Below are 20481 nucleotides of genomic sequence, written 5' to 3' on the forward strand. Positions count from 1 at the left end.
ATGTAAAAATAGAAATATTGTTACGGACAAGTTCAAGAAATTTTAGAAGATATTTTCAATAATGTGAGTGTTTAAGTATTGTGATATAGTTAGTCACTTATATTAAATATAAAATGTATAAATAGTAACATATTTTCTAAAAATATCCAATAATTAGAATTTAGAACAACCTGTACTTTTTTAATGCAGAAGTTCCCAGAATATTCAAATAAATTATTCCTAAACTCAGTACATCAATAACCTTAATTTCGATAGCTTGAAATACACTGGAGGTTTTCGTTATATGATCTTAACAATATTAATTAAAACACTTAATATAGTTACAAAAATAAGACGACTGATGATAATAATTTAAAAATATGATTGGAAAACGATTTCAATGCATTTTATTTTAGCGATGCAATTAATTTTTCAATGTTTTCTCAATATATGCATTTTTTTTTTCTATTTTTGTTTTTCCTCCATTTAAATTCAAAATATGATATCAAATCTCTAGTATAATAACACGTTCAATATATTAATTAAGAAAAGCTGTAATTTTTCGCATTTTATTTTCTTTCGCTTTATTTTTTGTTTTTCTTAATGGAGAAATCTTATATTCTAATTAATAAAATATAAATATATATATAAGTATTAATTTTTCTGGAGCACCTTTCCTCTATTTTATATGTTTTTATTGTCGCATTCACCATATTTATTTTACGCATATTTTCATTAAAATGAAATCTTTTAAGATTATAAATTTGCATTCAAAACTGTAAAATATACGCGATCACCATCGGTATATATATATATATTCACATACGCACCATATTTACGTTAATATATAAAATGGAAGAAATGCGAGCGTTTCTATTGCATTTGAATTATGAGTTCGATTTTCTGACAGCCGGTAATTCGATTTATATATTAGTAAATTTTACACAAAATATATGTACGATATATAAGTATATTGTTATATATGAATGTGTATAAGGAATTGAAAATAAAATAATCATGTGTTTATTTATATGTGAAGATTTTATCTGATTGCGATAGAATTAGATAATATTGCAAATCGCAAAATGATAATATCTAAAGACATTTTGACATTATCTCTGGAGGGAAGATAATATATAACATAAAGTATTAAAAAAAATACATTTTTCTAAAAAATATTTTAAGATATGAGACGATTTATTTATTTCTAAAAATTTATAATAAATAAACTAAAATTTTATAGATCACTAAAAAGAAAAATTAAAACAGTTCAATAAACCCTTGTCCGCTTGTTCTCTTTAGTACAATTAAAAACTTTCGTTCTTTTATTTAAAACAATTATTTAAATATAAATTAGGGGTATTCGAATATCCGAATACAATTTTGCAATAAGTTCGATCTATAAAGATAAAATGGGCAAATAATATAACAAGATGAATTTTTCATTCCCAAATATTATCTAGTTATTGAATTTATTTTAGAATTTCGGTTTAGCACTGCAAATTACTTAATCAATAACGGATCAAAAGATCTCAAATGAAAAGATTTTACTCTTATTGTATTACAGCTTAATTAAATAACATTTTATATGAAAAGCTATGGTTAGGTTTTGAGCTAGTTATAAATTTTCAAATCCCAACAAAAATTTAAAGGAACTTTTAGAAAGCAATGTGAAGAAGAAATTATCGGAAATTTCTTTATACCTCTGTGGCCCAGTTGGTAGAGAGTCTGTCTGTCAACCATCTGTTCTACAATTGTATGAATAAATTTTCATTGAGATAGTATTATTTGCAATATTGTGATAGGCACAATACCTATTAATTAAACAACTGCATGTTGTATTAGTAAATTAGTAATGTTATTGGACCCTATTTATACAGTACTATAAAATGAGCTTTTCATGTATTTAAGTAAGTAAAAGATATGCAACAAAGTTATCAGTAACATTTTCAAGAAAAGATTCATGAAATCACATTGCGTGAAATATTTCGTAATTCGATGCAATCGACCATTAACGTCATTGGAGAAAGATTTGAATAATACGATTATAAACTATATACATGTATATGTACATAGTACATATTGAGGAAATAAGAAAATTATAAATTTATTTCAGCTGTAAAATATTAAAGATTTCCAATCGACATGAATTAAAACTAAAAATTATGTTTAAATTAGATATTCAGTTTTAAATAGAATGCAATTAAGAAATCAAAATATTTTATTATACTTAAATACTTGATTAGTTACTCTATATTGTTCTTGGTACAAAATTTTACAGATACTCTGGCGTTTCTTTTTGAACATTTAAATTATACAATTTAAACTAAAAAGACATTATACAAAATGCAATTATCTAAGATCAAAAATAATGCATGTTTTTTTTTTTTTTTGGCCTTTTCTTCCTTACTCAATATTTGTTTAATTACATGATTTTTTTTCAAAGTACCTTTTTTTTCTCTTAATGGAGTTAAAATAATTCACGATGTTGTAATTCAAAAGTTGTCATTCTCCTTTAAGGAACTTTTTGTATAAGTCATTCATATTGAAAAGCAAAAAACACAATATTTTTTTTCTGAATTAAATGAAAGTAACAAAATTTTCTTATATTTTAAAATTTATTAGGGCAAAATGTTTCGTAAGAGCTCCCCCTTCTTGAAGCTATAGCATACAAAAAATGAAAAATCCTTTCATCAAAATAAAACTTTAAAAAAATGAAAAGTATACAAAACAGAAAATTGCCATCAATTAAAAAGGAACAAGCGCAAGTCACAAAAACAAAAAGAAAAACACAAAACTTTCGTAATATTAAACAAGAAAAAAAAGGCTCATTATGCGTGGGTTAAAATTTTACAATATTATGCTAAAAACATAAAAGGACAGCAAGCAAGCAACAAGTAAGTAAAGCAGAAAAAAAAAAAATTTCTTTTTGTTTTTATTTTGTTTGTTTACTTTTTTACTTGTTTTCCTGCCCTCTATTTTAATCACCGTTATACCTGTTACCTGTTCATAAAATGTACCTGTTGCGATTAAATTCATCAGTAATATTGTAAGTACATATATATTATTTAAAAGACAAGGTGTTTAATTTGATTTGCTTTTAATTTTTTAATTTACTTTTAAATTTTTTTGCAGTCGTTTATAATATTGAATTTATTAAAATTATTCCAAAATATTTAATAAAATAAATTAATGATCGCTAAAATAATCCAATTATTGTTAATAGTTAGGCATAGAATGTAGTTAGGCATAAAATGTTACAAGTTCTTTTATTCTTACCTGTTATCAAAGAAAAATCTGACTTCTTCAAGGAATGTCGTATTTGTCTTAAGAAATTTTTTCGAATATAAGTTTGACACAATTCATAAGTTCAACGCGTTTTATAAGTTCCACGCAATTCATAAGTTCCACGTCAAATTAAATTACCATTTGCCATACTTAAAATTACCACGTTAATTTAAATTACGATTTGGCATACTTAATTCAACAGGTTTGTGAGAAATTCCTATTTTATTTCTATAGCTGCTTTGATCTACCAACAAAAACATAAATTAAATGTGCAATTCATAAACCACCCTGTAGAAATAAATTTATATACACATTATATATGAAATATAAATAGCGATACCAATATAACAGTTTTGAAATATCTTGGATTTTTTGTTTTGTGTTTCAATTTCAATCCACAAAATAAGAAAAAAAGTAGTTTTTTTTTTTAAAATAACGAAGGGTGTTACATAAGGATTGGCATAATGTCCCGAAATTCACATTTTTTTTCTCAAGTTTTAACGAAAGAAAAATTTACATGAAAATTTAAGTGTAACATGTACATTATATCGTCATATATTTCGTCATATATATTGGAGTTCAATGCTGTATCGACATACATACATAAATACATACATAGATGCCGCAGTTATAAACGGAAATTAAAAAAATAAAAAAAAAGAGAGAATAAGAAAGGTTTTAAACTGCCAACCAAGGAATTGATTTAAAAAAAAAAATAATAATAAAAATGAAGAAATAAAAAAGAAACAATAACGTTAAAGAAAAATTGCTGATGAGGTCGCGATAAATATTTTGTGCGGCTGCCTGGATACCTAGTAAAACAAAATAAAATGTTTTATTATGTACTCAAACAGTATCTAGACTGAACAATTCAAAAAAAAACAATAAATAAATAAAAAAATATATGAACATTTCAGTAAATGATAGACTCCTAAATCGAATGGATTGAATGCAATGAGTAAGAAATATGTACAAAAAGACAAAAAAATTAAACAAAACCCCAGAAACAAAATCTTGGAATTTTCAATGGAAACAATATAAGAATGCGTTGTGATTGTTTTTTCTTTTCTTGTGCTGTTTATGTTTTGCGTTTTTTTTTTTTGGCGATATGTTTCCAAACGCAATTATAATATTATAAAATCGGGGAGCAAGTACATTAATGAACAACGGACGGTACATAGCGTATACAGTCAGTATAATGGTAAAAGTTGTTTAATTTTTTTTTTGTTTTTTATTTAGTGATTTTAGACTATACAATAAATGATAAGTGAAGACCATAAAAGGGACACATAATAACGTAGAAAATGTAAGTATGAACAGTTTAAAGAACGGACTTTTTTTTTTCGTTTGGTGAATTGTTTTCTGTTGTTTTTGGAATCCTCATCAACTAAGGAGTCTGAGATTTATTTTGTTATTTTATTCTTATTATTTATTATTTTGTACTTTCTAAGCGTTCGCGTTAAGTTTGACTTTAAAAGTAATAAAGCCTCTATATAAATGAGAAGTTTTTTTTTGAAAATGATTTACAATATTGATTTAAAATGAAAAAGTCTTACCAGATTTTCATATTAAAAATATTACAAGGTTAAATTTTTTTTAAATTTTGCATTAAAATTGAGATTTATCAATACTTTCTATTATTAAATAAACATGTTAAATATTTCCTGTGTAATCCTGTTATATGAGAGGTTAAAGATTGGAAGGGATGAAGCGGTAAAAGTCCAAATTTTTTCCTACTTGAATAATCGATGATAATTTGAGTTGGGTCAAATCCCTATCGTCAATTTTTCATTTGATTTTAAATTTTAAAGAATGATTTTGAAAAAAATGACTTTAATTTCTAACTTTAATAGAAGAGGGCAGAATCTAATGATTCCGGATAACATAAGAAAAAATACGGAGAATAATGTACCAAATAAAAACCAAAATTAAACAATGTGGCAACATAAAACCCAAAAAATATATTAAAAAGTATATAAAGGCTAAAATGTTGGAACTTTTCAAACTTTTTTTTGTACACTATCGATTTTTTCTTTTACCCTTCACAATCTTTACATTAAAAAAAATTCTCTTGGAAACCTTTCCCTTTTGTACAGGTACACGTACTCTTATAAATATTTTAATTTATTTACATTTTTTAAAATTATTTTCTTTTTATTTTTTTTCTCATTTAAGGAAACAATATGGACTTTCTGCTGTAATTTTGATTAATGCTATGAGATTTTCAGTTGCATTTCATTATTTTTGTTAAGAAAAGAAAACAAAACAAAAGTGAATTTATGCTGCTGGACAAATTAAACTAAAAAAAAAAACAAAAATTAAAAAATCAAAAAATAAAAAAAAAAATCCCTTGCGAAATGAAAATTCGTTTTGACATTCTTTTTATAATTCGCTACATGTACACATTAAAATACACCATCTATATAAGATCCTTAAAACTAAAACTAAATTGAGTAACAGTTTAGCGAACACCAATTATTCCGATATGACAACAATAAGATTTTATGTCATTTATTGAATTCGGTGCATTATAAATGAACGAAATAATAAAAAAAATAAGTAAAAAATTGAATCGAATTGAATTTCTAATGAATTTTTAAAGAAACGAATCATTCGCTATTTGAACGAATAGAAAACTCAATACAACAAACACCAATTCAATAAAACAAAAAATGCATATTATCAGATATTTAAGAAGAGAAAAGTAATGATTTCATCTTAAGTAGTTTAAGATATGGTCATGATAAATTGAATAACATGGAAAAATAATAACGATTAAAAAATCAAAAAAAAAAAAGTAAACGCAGAAAACAAAAAATAATCTTTTCCCAGATCCTTTGGTACTCTGGGAATTTTTAAAATGACTTTGAAATGTACACTCATACATCAATAAAAAAGACATTTTTTCTCGGCTATTTGGATAAAATTAATGATAGGGTCAAAATTTATACTTAATGCGCAACTATGAATGTTTTCGATGTTCAAAGGGATTACGAAAGTACTAAAATCTTTCCCTTGTATGACAATTTAATAACTAAAGTCATTTAAAAAATTTGTTGGACCTCTTTTAACATAGCTTAAGTTTGTACTTAAACGTTATATTTTACAGGCCCCTGTCTGATTTTATAAGATATTTTGAATTGAATAACAATTCTCACATAATTTTCTAAAAAATGTGATAGATATGGTCAAAATAGGTATTTTGCGACATAGAATAGAAAATTTATAGGAAATTTTACGATTCAATCAGGAAAATTACACAGTGTAGTTACTTATTTACTTACAATTCTATACAAAGATTTTAGTTTAATAATATTCCATAGTACAATTTAAGTCTCAAATTGAGCTCACATACATACGAGTATGCATGAGTATGAAATTTCGAATTCAGAACATGATTTCGATTTAAATTTCATTTACCTATTCATGTTATATAATAATTATATTGAGTAATTGATTTTTTTTCTTTTTAGTTTGTTAAAAAAATTTTTTATAATGAATTAATTTCATAAATTTAATAGTCACAAAACCAATGAATTTTTCCGATGGGGGAATACAGAATTTATTTAAAACTATTGGTAAATAAGAAAAAAGGAATTAAGGAATTGATTTTTATATTTTACAATTCTCTTACAACTGTTTTTTTTTTTTGAATTTTTAATTAGAAATCAGAGAAGATCGTCTTCGTATAAATCGGTTGGATTTATTTTTAAATAAAAGCAAAAAATTAGAAATTAAGAACAAAATTTGAAATTTTTTTATGATTCAATATGGAAAGAGACCAAAAATAATTTAAATTATTTTTATGAATTCATCAAGAAATTAGAATGAATTCTTATAGTTGCTTTTAATAGAAAACTAAAATCAATTATTCAAATATTCGTAAAGCAAATATTCGGAAATCAAATTATTTTCTATTAAATTTATTTGAATTGCTCTTAATTGTTAAATCTTAATTGTAAGCTAACCCATTGGAAATTACGTAATCCAAAATTATACTTCGCTGATTAATTTAAAAATGAATAATTTAATTAAATAATAAAGTAAATTAAATAATTTTTAAAAATATAACTTAAATTTTTACGGCTTGTCTGAATAATTTCAAATATTTAAGAAATTTGTCGAATTTGTGAAATTTCCCTTAATTGCTTATGAAATTTCTGTTTTGAAACATACGAGTATGTTTTGGATCACACAAATTGATTGAAAAAATACTCTAATACTCTTAAAAAATACTCTTAAAAATAATTATAGCTAATAGTTTTCATGAAAAAATTTTAAAATCTTTTTTTGAATTAAATCTTAATATATGAGTTTTTTACATAATTAATTAATTAGTGAATATTAAGATTTTTTAAATTTTCAAAATGAATTAAAAATTCATTAAATTTTTGAATAAAGCACATTTAAATAAAAAATTATTGGAACTTTTTAAATACAATATGAATGAATATATATTAAAAAACTGTTTTACAATACGCTTGATTTGACACAACCTTATTCACTTGCTTATGGAATGCTTATTTCATTTCGAAAAGCAGAAGTCTAGTTACGTAGGTGTGCAATTCAAATCAAAATATATACGATAAAATGGCTCAAATTCGAATGGAAACTGAGAATTTCTAAGAAAATTAAAACCCATATTTATGTTGCATCTTTTTGTTAATAATTAGTTTTCAACGTTCTTATATCATAAAATATTTTTAAGCACATAAAAATGGAATTAAAAATTAAATTAACTATTAACTTTCTCACACTTATTAAAAAAAAATATATTAAACTCTATTAAAGTAGTTCTTAATTAATTTTTATTTCTTAATTAACTTTGACGGAATCAAATAAATTTTCTGATTAATATTGTTTCTCTTTAGTTTCGATAATCATTAAAAAAGATTCTATAGAGTCTTTAAAAATTCATCAAATTTAATTCTAGTGTGTTTGTTTTTGTTTTCTCGTAAATGATAAGATTACGGAAATACTAATCAATCGTAGTAAATTTTAAATAGAAAAACTAAAACAAAAACACTTTGAATTCAAATTAAACTTAATTGTATACAAAATCAACTTTATATTATTGACTTTTGTTTTAAATTCAATGTGAGAAATTACACAAAATACATTATAAAAATTTTCGTATCTGGAAGACAACCATAACTACACAAATAATAATAATAAATCAAATATTTAATTTTAAATTATTTTTTTCTTTTTGTGTAGATTTTGGTTAGTTAAAATGATTGTAAATGGTAGCAGCAAATTATTTAATCATAAATTTATTTTAAATATACATACATATAAATTTTCTATTTCCTATCATGTTTACATGCTCATTAGTCATTACATAGTCGTATTTTAGATGGGAATTTTTCAATTTGAGAATTAAATCGATTCGTATATTCGATTAGGAGAAAACAGAGAGTAATATTCCGCTTAACTTCAATTTATAAATGAGAGGTTCTTAATAAAAACAAATTTATTGATATAAAATTGGAAAAACTTCCAGATGGCATCAATTCTTTTAGCCAATAATTTTAAATTTTATTTGCATTTGTTTAATGTGCATGTGAACGAACTTATCATTCTACTAATTAAGAATATTAAAAATATAGTTTAAAAAATGTTCACTAGAGGAATAATACGTTAAGTGAATGCAAATGTCGTCTAAAAGTATTTTTGTTTTTTTTTTTTGAATTGACAGATCAAAACTCATATCGTTTTTTTTTTTTTTTTTTGGGAATATGAGATGCAAGAAAAGGGCTTGACTCAGTATGTTGACGACGTCTTTTCATTTTATTTTTAAATTTGAATCATAAAAAAATTTGTCATGAGAGTTCTCTTTTTTTTCTTATGAGTATTTATTCAATAAAAAAACAAAACTCGAAAATAAAAGAAAATTATTATTTTTTTTTTTTTTAAGTAAATTTTTTATTTATAAATTTTCTGTTGTTTGCTATCTCTTTCGTCTTAAAAACAAATTTTTTCTTTTTGCTTTTTTTCTTATATTTTTTGTGTATACCTTTAGCACCTGCGTTTTTTTTTTAACAAAAATTCTATCTCAGTTATGGGGTTTTGATTACTATGCGGTAAACAAAGTACAAACAAACAAAAAATATGATGACAAAATTTTTGTGGTCTGTTGACGTTCTTGTGTTTTTTCTGATTTCGGTTTTTTTGGATTTTTAATTCTCGCTATATGAAATGATCCCATATTATGCATTCAGTATTATTTCATTAGCATTTAAAAAAAAAAAATTTTTTTTTTTAATGATTTTAAAGTAATTCAACAGATACGATAATAATATAAAAGTCAGAATAAATATTAAAGTTAAAAATAAGAAAACAAAAAAAAACTAAAAAAAAATGTTAAGAAGGTGAGACCGATTTTATTGATTTTTAATGACAGTCATTAAGAAAAAAGAGAACCCTTTAATTGTGAGATATTGTTGATTATAATAAATTGGATACGAGTATTTATAATAGAATTTGAAAAAAAAAAAAAGAAAATTTTATTTATTTTTGTAAAAGTGAAAAAAAAACTCAAAACTATTTTACAATTACTCTGCATGAGTGCTAAAGGTACTTAAATTTAATAACACCAGATTACATATAAGGTCAAAGTTAAAAGGATGTAGGTAGGGGTATTCATTCAATTATTTATGCAACAAATTATGTAAGAACAACTATTCTTATTATGAATTACAGCTGAGTATCAGCTATACATAAGTTTAAAATTGCTTAATATGTATAATAGTTAATTCGAAATATTTATATTTATTTTTCTAGTTCGTTTAGTCTTAATTCGTTGCAGTTCTAATTGGAATCTGGTGTAAATATGGGCAGTTGATCACTTTATTTTTAACCTTTATAAATAACTTTTATAATTTTACATAATTTTTAATTATTAGAATTAGATCTTTGAAAAAAATTTAATAAATGTGGGTCAAAATTGAAGACATGAGTGAATAACAATATCAACTACAGTTTTTGAAGTTTCGAGTAAAATAACTTTCTTTTAAAATATTTCAAAAGTGTGACATAACACCTTTTAAAGACATGTTATCTCTTAAACTGAGTTGTTTTTTGAAAAACGGGTTTTTGCATATGAATGATAAACATATAAAACTTAACAATAACCTCATTTTCGTAAAAATTGTAGATGACATCTTTATTCACTCGTGTCTTCAATTATGTTTCCAAAAAATATTTAGAATAAATTAAAAAATTCGGTCTTATTAGCGATTTTTCTCGGTCATGATCAGCGATAATGTTTGAATCTACTCTGAATTTTGTGAGATGGGTTTTCTTTGATGTATCACAACATTTCTATCATAAGAAAACATAAGCTTTGTGAATCGGATAATTCTTGAGATCTTGGATTTTATTTTTTACATTTTACGTATTAAATCAAAAAAAAATATTTTCTATTCGCGCACTAAGTAGGCATTCATAATGTTAAAAAAAAAATTATTTTCAAAGAAGTATTCAAACTCCATTTCCATCTTCAACCAACAATGTATGGTTGAATAACATAAAACAAATTAAAAAATCAACAACATTCTTGATATTTAACTTATGATTTAAACATTAAGATTTATTTTATATATTTACGTACCTTAACTCCTTTTTGACTACTAAAATCTGTACTTAAGCATTGAACGGCAATATTAATCTGAAAAAAAATAAGAGAAAACAAACACAAAATTATTTATTTGATTTTTTTGTATTTAAATGAATTTTTTGAATAATTTCTTAAAATAAATTAAAATAAAAATATTTTTTTTATTTGCCTAAAAAGGAAAATGTTATGTTCTAACTGGTGAATAATAAAGTTTAATAAATAATTATGACATTTTTTTTTCATTTAATTTTTCTTCTATAATATTTTACTCAATTAAAATTGAATGTTATAATATAAAAATTGCAATGATTAAGGAAATTATGATAATCAACAGATGATAATTTTCAATTGATGCAATTTCAATTTGTTAGCAATAGGCAACATTGTTGAAAGTTAGAAAAAGAGATGGTATTCATTGCAGTTACGGACAACTATAAGAAATGTAGAAATGATTTACAAATAAAAATATTTGCAGCTGTGGTGAATATATTTTTTGCAAAAAACGGACAGTGTGTGAATGTGTGCTCTTGAATTTCAAAGAATTATTTCAAAAGTATTTTCATTTGATCGTTTACTGTGAATTCATGTGTTTTCAAATAATATTGAAATTTTTAATTTTAATTTCGCAAAAGATAAGTTTACATTTCTCTAAGCAACAACCCTAGAATCTCCTTTTTCTCACTTAGTCAAGGCAATCAAACAATTGATTTATTTGAAATTATTCGAATAATTTGTGTTTCAAGTAAAAAATTAACGTTTCAACAAAATATGACAGCCTTTGCAATACTACCTTTATAAATTTACCATATTTCTTCAGAATATAAACTTTGGATGGAAAAACTGGTAGCACCAAACACAACATTACATACAACTGGCAGTACCAAAATAATAATAACACTTTTTTTTTTTCAAATAAAATCATGTGTACATTGAAACAAGGAACATGTATAAATTTTAGAATATTCAAAAACAAAAACAAATTATAAGAGAACCAACCTCATGTAGAGAAACTAATTACTATCATTAAAATTCTCTATCTCTTTTACTCTTAAATTTTTCTCATTTTATTTTTGTTGTTTTTTTTTTAGATTCTCCTGTTTAAAAATTAATTTTTATTGATAATTGTAATGATACATCATTCCTATAATGTAAGTAACGATTATTATCTTTCTACCATAATTTAAAAGTAAAAATAATGTAAGCTCAGTAAGAATAAGAATAAAAAATAACAACAAAAAAAAAAGCAAAAAATTAGAATGTGAAAACAATTTTAATTCTTGTCAAAAAATTGCTAAAATTATTTTAAATCACTCGGTAGTTAAATTCATAATGACTGTGCGCATGTAGATAGAAATTTTACGATTATTTTCATTTTAATAGTATTATAACAGTTATTTTAGACATTATAATATATATATGTATGCATGCTATATTCTAAATAGAATATATGCATATTTCGTGTTAGATTTTTATCACTTTTTTATTCAAAATAATTTTAATAACATTGCTGCGCGCACTATGCAAATAAGTTAGGAATTTAGATATTTTTAGAAATTAGAAAATGTAATATTGCACCACCTATTTAGTTTAAAAAAAAAATAAATTTTCTATATAGTTAAGAATTTAATTGAAAAAACAGCAGGTTTTTCTTTTGACAATTTAAATAACATTCAAAAATATTCTATGTACTAATAATTATTTTACAGTGCTGAGCTTAAGTGTGTTTTGAATGTGAACATGCTATAGTGAGATAAAATATATTAAGGATAATTGATATGAATTTTGTCAACCACTTATTACTTGAATTAAAATATTAATTTTATATATGGTTTTAATACAAATTAGAAATTTAAAGAAATTATTAATTAGCATATAATTTTCATAATTATTTTAGTAACAGTTAAGAAATGTGTTCTTCTCTTTTTATATAACTTGCATTTTGATCGTTTTCTCCTGTAATATGGGACATATTTTTGGTATTGAATATTTCTTATTGGAATTTGAAAAATTTTATGATAATGAAAAGTAAAGCTGCTGCAATTTTAAATATTATTGAATTTAAATATATTGAATACTGACAGAAATACATAAATCACATTATTATATGCTATACATATGTTGGTTTAAATAACTTATATTAATATTTGTATAATATGGCTTTTATTTATTAGATGAGAGAAATTTTCACTTAATCAAATAAAAACTGACATAAAATAATTTTATTTTAAATACAGCTATCTGTTAAGAATAGAAGCTGTCACCAAAGGCCGTTTATTCAAATTTTAATTAAAATTTTCAAATTATAGATTAAAAATTTTTGGCAAAATATAATTTATGTTTAAATTTCGAATACAAATTTCAAAAAATTTAATAGAAAAACTTAAAATTTAAATTAATTATATTGGAATTTAGATTCCAACAACATCGATTTTTCAATTTAATTTTCTTACAATTTTTATTGAAAGTTAATCCACACCAAAATATAAGAATAATAAAAGTTAATTCCCTTACAAAAACATCGTTTTGTTCCATTTATATAAGGATAATAATTGTCCTTCTTTCGCAGGTGAAAGTTGTTAACAAAATTAAATTAATTTTTGTATCAACAACAAAAAGTGTGAATTTGTTTTTTTCTTAAATTAATATCATAAAATCATTGACATACTCGTACATCGCTGTATGTTATTATAGTATAAAAACAGATTATAACAAATTCAAATTTGAAAAATTTTAGAGTAACTCATTAATATAAAAGAAAAATAAAATGTCTTCATTTGCCATCTGCTGCAAACAATGTTTCAAATAAATAACAAAAGTTGACAGGTTACATTAAATTTTAAATTTATATTATTCAAGTTATTAAAAATTAAAAATTTGATTTAATATCAAGATATTATATTTCAAACTGAATATACAGACTATGTTTATTAAGTGAATTTAATACATTTTAATATACATTATATTGAGTTTCTTGTTACAACTATGTTGCACATATTATCCTCCCCATAATATAAAATACTTAATATTGTATAATACTAGTAAATTTTGGTAATAAGCAGAAACGATGTACAATATAACATGTATGAAAATTTTTCCGTCTATAATATTTTTTAATAAATTATAAAAGCGTAAAATAATAAATTATAATTTTTATTGAATTTTGTTATATTCCGCGGAAATAATTTTAAATAAAATGTTTGTAACCTAAATATTCAAATATAGTATCTAAATTATAATCTTAATAGATCTATATATTAATATATTATTAATATTATAATTTTTTAATGACAAAATAATATATAGATAGATAAGAAAAATATTTTAATTTTTGGATAAAGAATTAATTAAATTACTATTTTAGTATAATACAAAATGAATACGAAGAAACTAAATTTAATATACTCATAAGCAGTAAAATAGATGGGGCATGAAAGAACTGAAAAATTAATAAAAAATTTCCAACTGAGATCGTTTTACATAATAACCATCTTTTTTTTTTTCTTTATTTTTTTTTTATAAATGAGTCATTCACTTACTATTTAACTATGAATAATTAATTGTTGATCATATTCGAGAATACCAAAATGGTCACCACAGTGCATATAGTACAATATGGGAGGTATTATAATCGCACAACATATCACGTGTTTTCACCATAGTTGTTGAAGGATATACGTTTCTGATTGTGTCAAAAAAAAAGACGTCGTATAAATTTGGGATATTTTTAGGGACTTGTACAACATGGCTGATATTTCATTCTGAAACTCCGCCAATATAGATAATTAACTTTTTCGTGTAAATTAGGAGTAAGCAACAGGAATTTCTTTTAAGAAATACGGTAATGAAACTTCTTAAATTGAATTTGAACATTTCCTCCACTTCATATATAACAACAATACATCAATGTAAAAATCTTTATTTTATTGCCCCGTATAAATGAATTCGCTTTATTCTTAAATAATTTACATGTGTATGTTCCGTATTCGCTTAATTTTTATATATGTAGATACTACTATTATTGAATTTTTTTATTTTCGATAAAACAAACCATCATACAAATACTAAAATCATATGTTATATTATCATATTGTTTATGTATTTCATTCAGCTCGTTAACTTTATTGTACTCACCATGGCAGTCTTACAATTTCAAAATTTGACAAAAATTTATTTCAAATTTCATATTGATTGTGTGACGGTAATACTTATATTTACATATTTCGTATTCGTATGGACTCGTAATGGTTAAAAGAATAAGAGATTTGAAAAGAATTCATTTCAATTTTATTCTGAGAATATAATAAAATTGCAGGTGATTTAGGTGAATTTTTTTTAGAAATAAGAAAAATTAATACATTTACATTCATATAAATATACATATATAGATATATTTTTTTATTCCCTAGTATGATGAAGGTAATAAAACAGTGGGTAGTATTAAAAATATAAAATTAAGATTTTTTATTTCCAATTTTAAAGAATTTTTGTCTACAAACTTTACATTGTAAAAAAAAACAAAAAAAAGCGAAAATCAAGAGGAACAGAAAAAAGGAAATTAAAATATTTTGTATTCGTTTTATCAAATGATGAAAAGAGATAGAAATAATCTCATAATAAATGAGAAAACGGATATTATTTAATAAAACATTATTGTAAATTTATAACCAATAATAATTTATATGATATGATGTGATGTTGAAGGTGAATATCACAATTAATTTTATTGATTAATAAATCTTCATATTATTATTATTTTATCTCTGTATTAAATTTTATATTTATGATTTAATTAAAAATAGATTGTCTTGGTATATAAGTAAGGTATACAGTACAAGACTTTAAAGTCATTCATGTTCTGTATGTGAATTTTGTGAACAAAATATAATTTCATTGAAATAAAATCAGATAAACTTAGGGAGGTTAGCAATTTTCATTCGAATTTTGTCATGTAAAAGAATTAAATTTTTATTTAGCAAAATTGGGAACCACTCTATTTTAACTTTCTTTAAAAAGACTTGAACAATATTTTTATAATTTTGCTATCATTTATATCTAAAATACGCGTATGAGTTTACTATGTACGAAATTTCGAGTCTCTACCTTATATAATTCGATTTTGATTATTAAAATATCAAGAAATATTAACAATTTGAATTTGGCGACTTCAAAAATTTCACTAGATTTGAATAATTATTCGCTTGAAGACATCCTTTTCTTACACAAAATTCTATGTAGTACAACATTAAAATTTTATAATTATTAAAATTACTTGCTAATAGTGTAATTTTTATAAATATAAATTAAATTAATCACTAAAATAAAATACTACATGTAATAATAATTTAAATGTGATTAATAACAACCACCATAATATTGGTTATCTGTTATACAACATTTTAAGGCGCTATCAGCAATTAAAATGGTAGTTTTTTTGCAAAAAGAACTATCATATAAATTCGTACTATAATCTTAGAATTAAATTGTTGTAATATATATTGACATTATTTTATTATACAAAATTCAATATATCACATAGAAATATTTTGGCGTAATGACACATTACGAGTCATATACAAGTGTTTAATCTTATTCAATTTTGTTATTTGTATATAAATTAATTATATGTATGCATATATGTATGTATATATAATTTCTTTCATAATACTATGTTTCTAATAATAATTATGTAGCCATGTTGTATAACGATTCAAGAACTGGTTTTTAAATACGTATTATATATATTTTACTTTTCTCTCTAAATTAATTACACGGCGCACCCTTTATCAAATAAACGTTATAATTTTCAATAATTAATGCATGTTTACGGGTGTTAATAAAATGTCACGTGACAAAATGTTGAAATAATTCCCAAAAATAAAACAAGAAGAAAAAAAAATACAAATCTCTAATTAAGTATTTAATAAAAATATATAATTATAAAATATTTAATTCTAATCAAATTTGTTGAAATTAAATGTCATATAAGTTTTTTATTTTAAGTGATTAAAAGTAGTTAAAAAGTAACACTTATTACTTATTATCTTACATGTCTAAAATGTGCTTACTAAATTACATATAGTAAGTATGTAGAAGTTGTTATAATAAGTGATATGTATATCTATAGGATATCAAATTTTAAGAGTTTCTTATCTGAAAAAAAATGCATATTTGACTTATGTCCGTTTAAATTTTAGAAAAAAAAAATTCTTATCATTATGTTTTTATTAGCTTGTAAAAGAATAAAACACGAAAAATTGTGTTTTACATTTTATATAGTTGATCCATAAGTCAAAAGTCTAACAAGTCTTTATTAATTGATATATGCTTTTGAATTTCTGTTTTTGTTACACAATAATAACACTCCCTAGAAGTATGCAATTTGGAGCATACACACTTATTTGTAATTGATTTAGCGATCAGAGTAATGTCTGATCTGCAGAAAATAAAAAAAGAAATAAAACATTTTTTATTTAATTAATCATTCATGTATGGTTCCTATAAGATGTTTATTCGGTCCTTTGTATGTATTTGCTCAAAGGTTTTTGGCTCAATATACTTTAAAAATTTTCACATTTCTTTTGGAAATTTTAATACGTTCAAGCATAATATAGAAAAAAATCTTTGTCCATTTCACAAAATTAAAAACGCAAAACTTCTTAACAGGCATAATATTTTAGACATTAGTGCAATAGGCACAATACCTATTTATATGTTCTTGTGATTGTGTGTTTCAAATAGAAGAATATATGTAGCATTCCATACAAAAAGTTTGCTATAATTATGTAAATTGCAGTTGGCAAAGCGTTCACCTAGAAAGCTCTAGATCACTTGTTCAAGTCCAGTTCGAAGAGAAAAATGAAAAATACTTTTGTGCCTTAAACTCGTTACTTTGATTACATCATCTATCTGTTCGGCGGTTGTATGAAGAAATTATTATAAGTTGTTCATAAAACTTCATATTTTAAATAACTTCCTTAAAAATATTATGGAATTACATTGAATAGAAAGCAAACCCAATGTAATGGCATAATATCTATTTAAGAATTTTTAAATTTTACTCAAGGATTAAAAATTTCTAAATATTATTATAATTGCCCGGCACCTATGAGTATAAGTGAACTTACTTTCAAACATATATACAATTAATATTTATGACCCATAATTCAACATTTTAATTCAATTAAAATTCAAATATTTTCAATTAAAATTGTGAAGAGATTTTCTTTTGCATAATTGAAGTGACATAATCGCAACCTACATTTTTATTAATAATATGAAAATCTATATATATATATATATATATATATATATATATATATATATATTTACGTATATGTACATTGCAAATGCATTTAAAAAAGGAGATCAACTTACTTAAACATGGGTAATTAAAATTTGTTTGAATCCAATTCATATTTCATCATTATGACCCAATAATCTAATTTTATGAACATGTTAATTAAAATTATTTTGTATTTCACATATTAAAATGCAATTTTAAAGCATATTAACGTTTTGATAGTAATTATACCCAATTAATGTCTAAACATACAAATACTTTTTTTTTTAAATTTCTTAAAACAAATATTTTGTACTTTTATTATTTATTTGCTTAATATTTAATGCATTAAAATTGTATAAAAAAATATTAATAACTGCAATTAATTTTAAAATATTGAAAAAAGAAAAATTGCAAAAAATATGGTGTCGATTTTCACCTAATTTGTTCATAAAAATTGCATTTGTTGTTGCAAATTGCAATTAGTACAGGTATTTTTTACATTATCCTTATACATGTTATTTTTATTATATATGAACATAAAAGCGTTATATAGGTATTTTAAATAAAAATAAATTGTAAAATTTAATCAGCAATTAATCAAATTTCTATATTTGGGTAATGTAACGCGCGACAAAATAAATATTAACAAGCACTAAAATGAATATACAACAAAACAATGTATAGAAATAAATTTTAAGAATTTCCAAATTATTGGAGCTTATGCAACAATTTATGGTTGGGTACTGTCTTTAAATTTTAATTTTTTGTTTTGTAGCCAATAATATAAATTTTATTTTGTTCGGATTTGTAGACAAGAACAACAACAACCAATTGAAAAAAAAATTATTACAAAGTCATGAAAAAAAACTCCAAAATTCCTTAGTGGTCATAAATGTAAAGAGCTACAAAATATATTTAGCATTACATGAACAAGTGGCAACAAAAAAGAAGAAGATTTTATATCGAAAGGATTGCCAAATATCGTTAAAATTAAAATTGCTAAATGAATTGTAATGCGTAGAGAAAGAAATCTCTGTTGCGTGGTTTTTCCTTAGTGTGATTGTATATAAATATTATGCTCAAATTAATCAATAATATACAAATTGTTATCATTTATTACAATGAAAATAATGTTTATTGATTTAGAATAGATACAATAGAAAAAGATGAATTCTAATTATTTCTCGTATGATACTGACATTCTTAGCTCATTAACCAGAGCCTTTTGATGTCGATACAAATGTGATCATCAATTGATCAAAAAACTGCAATTTACAGTTCAACTAACTCAATAATGGAGAAACACGGCAATCAAAGAAGATAGAAGTGTCAAATGAATTCAACAAACAAGTGGCAATCAAAAAAAACAAAAATATTACCACATTATTAACAGTAACGCGTACTTTTTTCGTGACTTTCTAAATAGTAACAATATCTGAGTTAGAATAAATCGAGTAACTCCAAATTTAAGTTTTATTAAATAATAATTTTAAATATTCAATTTATACAATACAAATAAAAACCAAAATCATTTAATTTTGATGCTTTAGAAATTTTTTGCTCTCTCTCTGTCTCCTTCTCTCACCATACTTCATAGATTTAATTTTCCTTTTGAATAGAATTAATGCTATTGGTGCTACTATTGAAATTTTTATGGTTTGTGCCAAAATCAAAAAAATTCTATTAATTTTGTTAGGAATTTTTTACTACATTGTAAAGCTTTAACAATTTTTTTTTTCAAGCATTTTGCATCGGGGGATTACTTAAGTTATGTTAGGTGTTTGTATATGCACATTTATGGACAGATATGCCCTAATAACATGACGCCTCTCTCAATATATACAATAATATGAGAAGTATTAAAGGTGCAAAATGATATTAAACAAAAAAAATGGGCAACAAAAAAACAAAATTTATTGTATATGCAAGATTACATACATATTTACATGTAAATTTATGTACATAAATTTGAATGGTCAATACTTAATTTCAATAATTTTTGTTCTTTCCAATATTATTGGCAAACGATTACACTTTACGTTTCATTTCTAAAGTTTTTTATTTCAACATGGGGAGAACGTTTGAACAAACAAAGAGAGAAATGTTAAAAAAAGATATTGCTACTTTCTTAACAAACAAGAACGTTATGCAATAAGTATGAAACATTTATGCAAGGAACGTTACCTGAGTTTAATTAGATTCGCCAGGTATAATGCAATATTTTGTAAAACAAAGTATAAAAGCGATAAATTGAAAATTATTTTGACACTTTTAAGAAACCTAAATACAAAAGATTTGTAATTATTGTCTAAGT

General features: G+C 23.1%; 1 protein-coding gene across 2 annotated transcripts in view; it reads right to left on the reverse strand.

Annotated features, from left to right (window-relative positions):
* LOC129611180 (protein grainyhead) overlaps positions 1-20481 on the reverse strand; it is a 249900-nt gene that overhangs the window by 44228 nt on the left and 185191 nt on the right. For both annotated transcript variants that reach the window (XM_055524173.1, XM_055524174.1), the window contains exon 10: positions 10880-10936. In XM_055524173.1, coding sequence (XP_055380148.1) covers positions 10880-10936 — 57 coding nt within the window. The remainder of the gene's footprint in view (positions 1-10879; positions 10937-20481) is intronic.

This window comes from Condylostylus longicornis, unplaced genomic scaffold (genome assembly GCF_029603195.1).
Source record: "Condylostylus longicornis isolate FDR11 unplaced genomic scaffold, ASM2960319v2 ptg000048l, whole genome shotgun sequence".
Classification (NCBI taxonomy): domain Eukaryota; kingdom Metazoa; phylum Arthropoda; class Insecta; order Diptera; family Dolichopodidae; genus Condylostylus; species Condylostylus longicornis.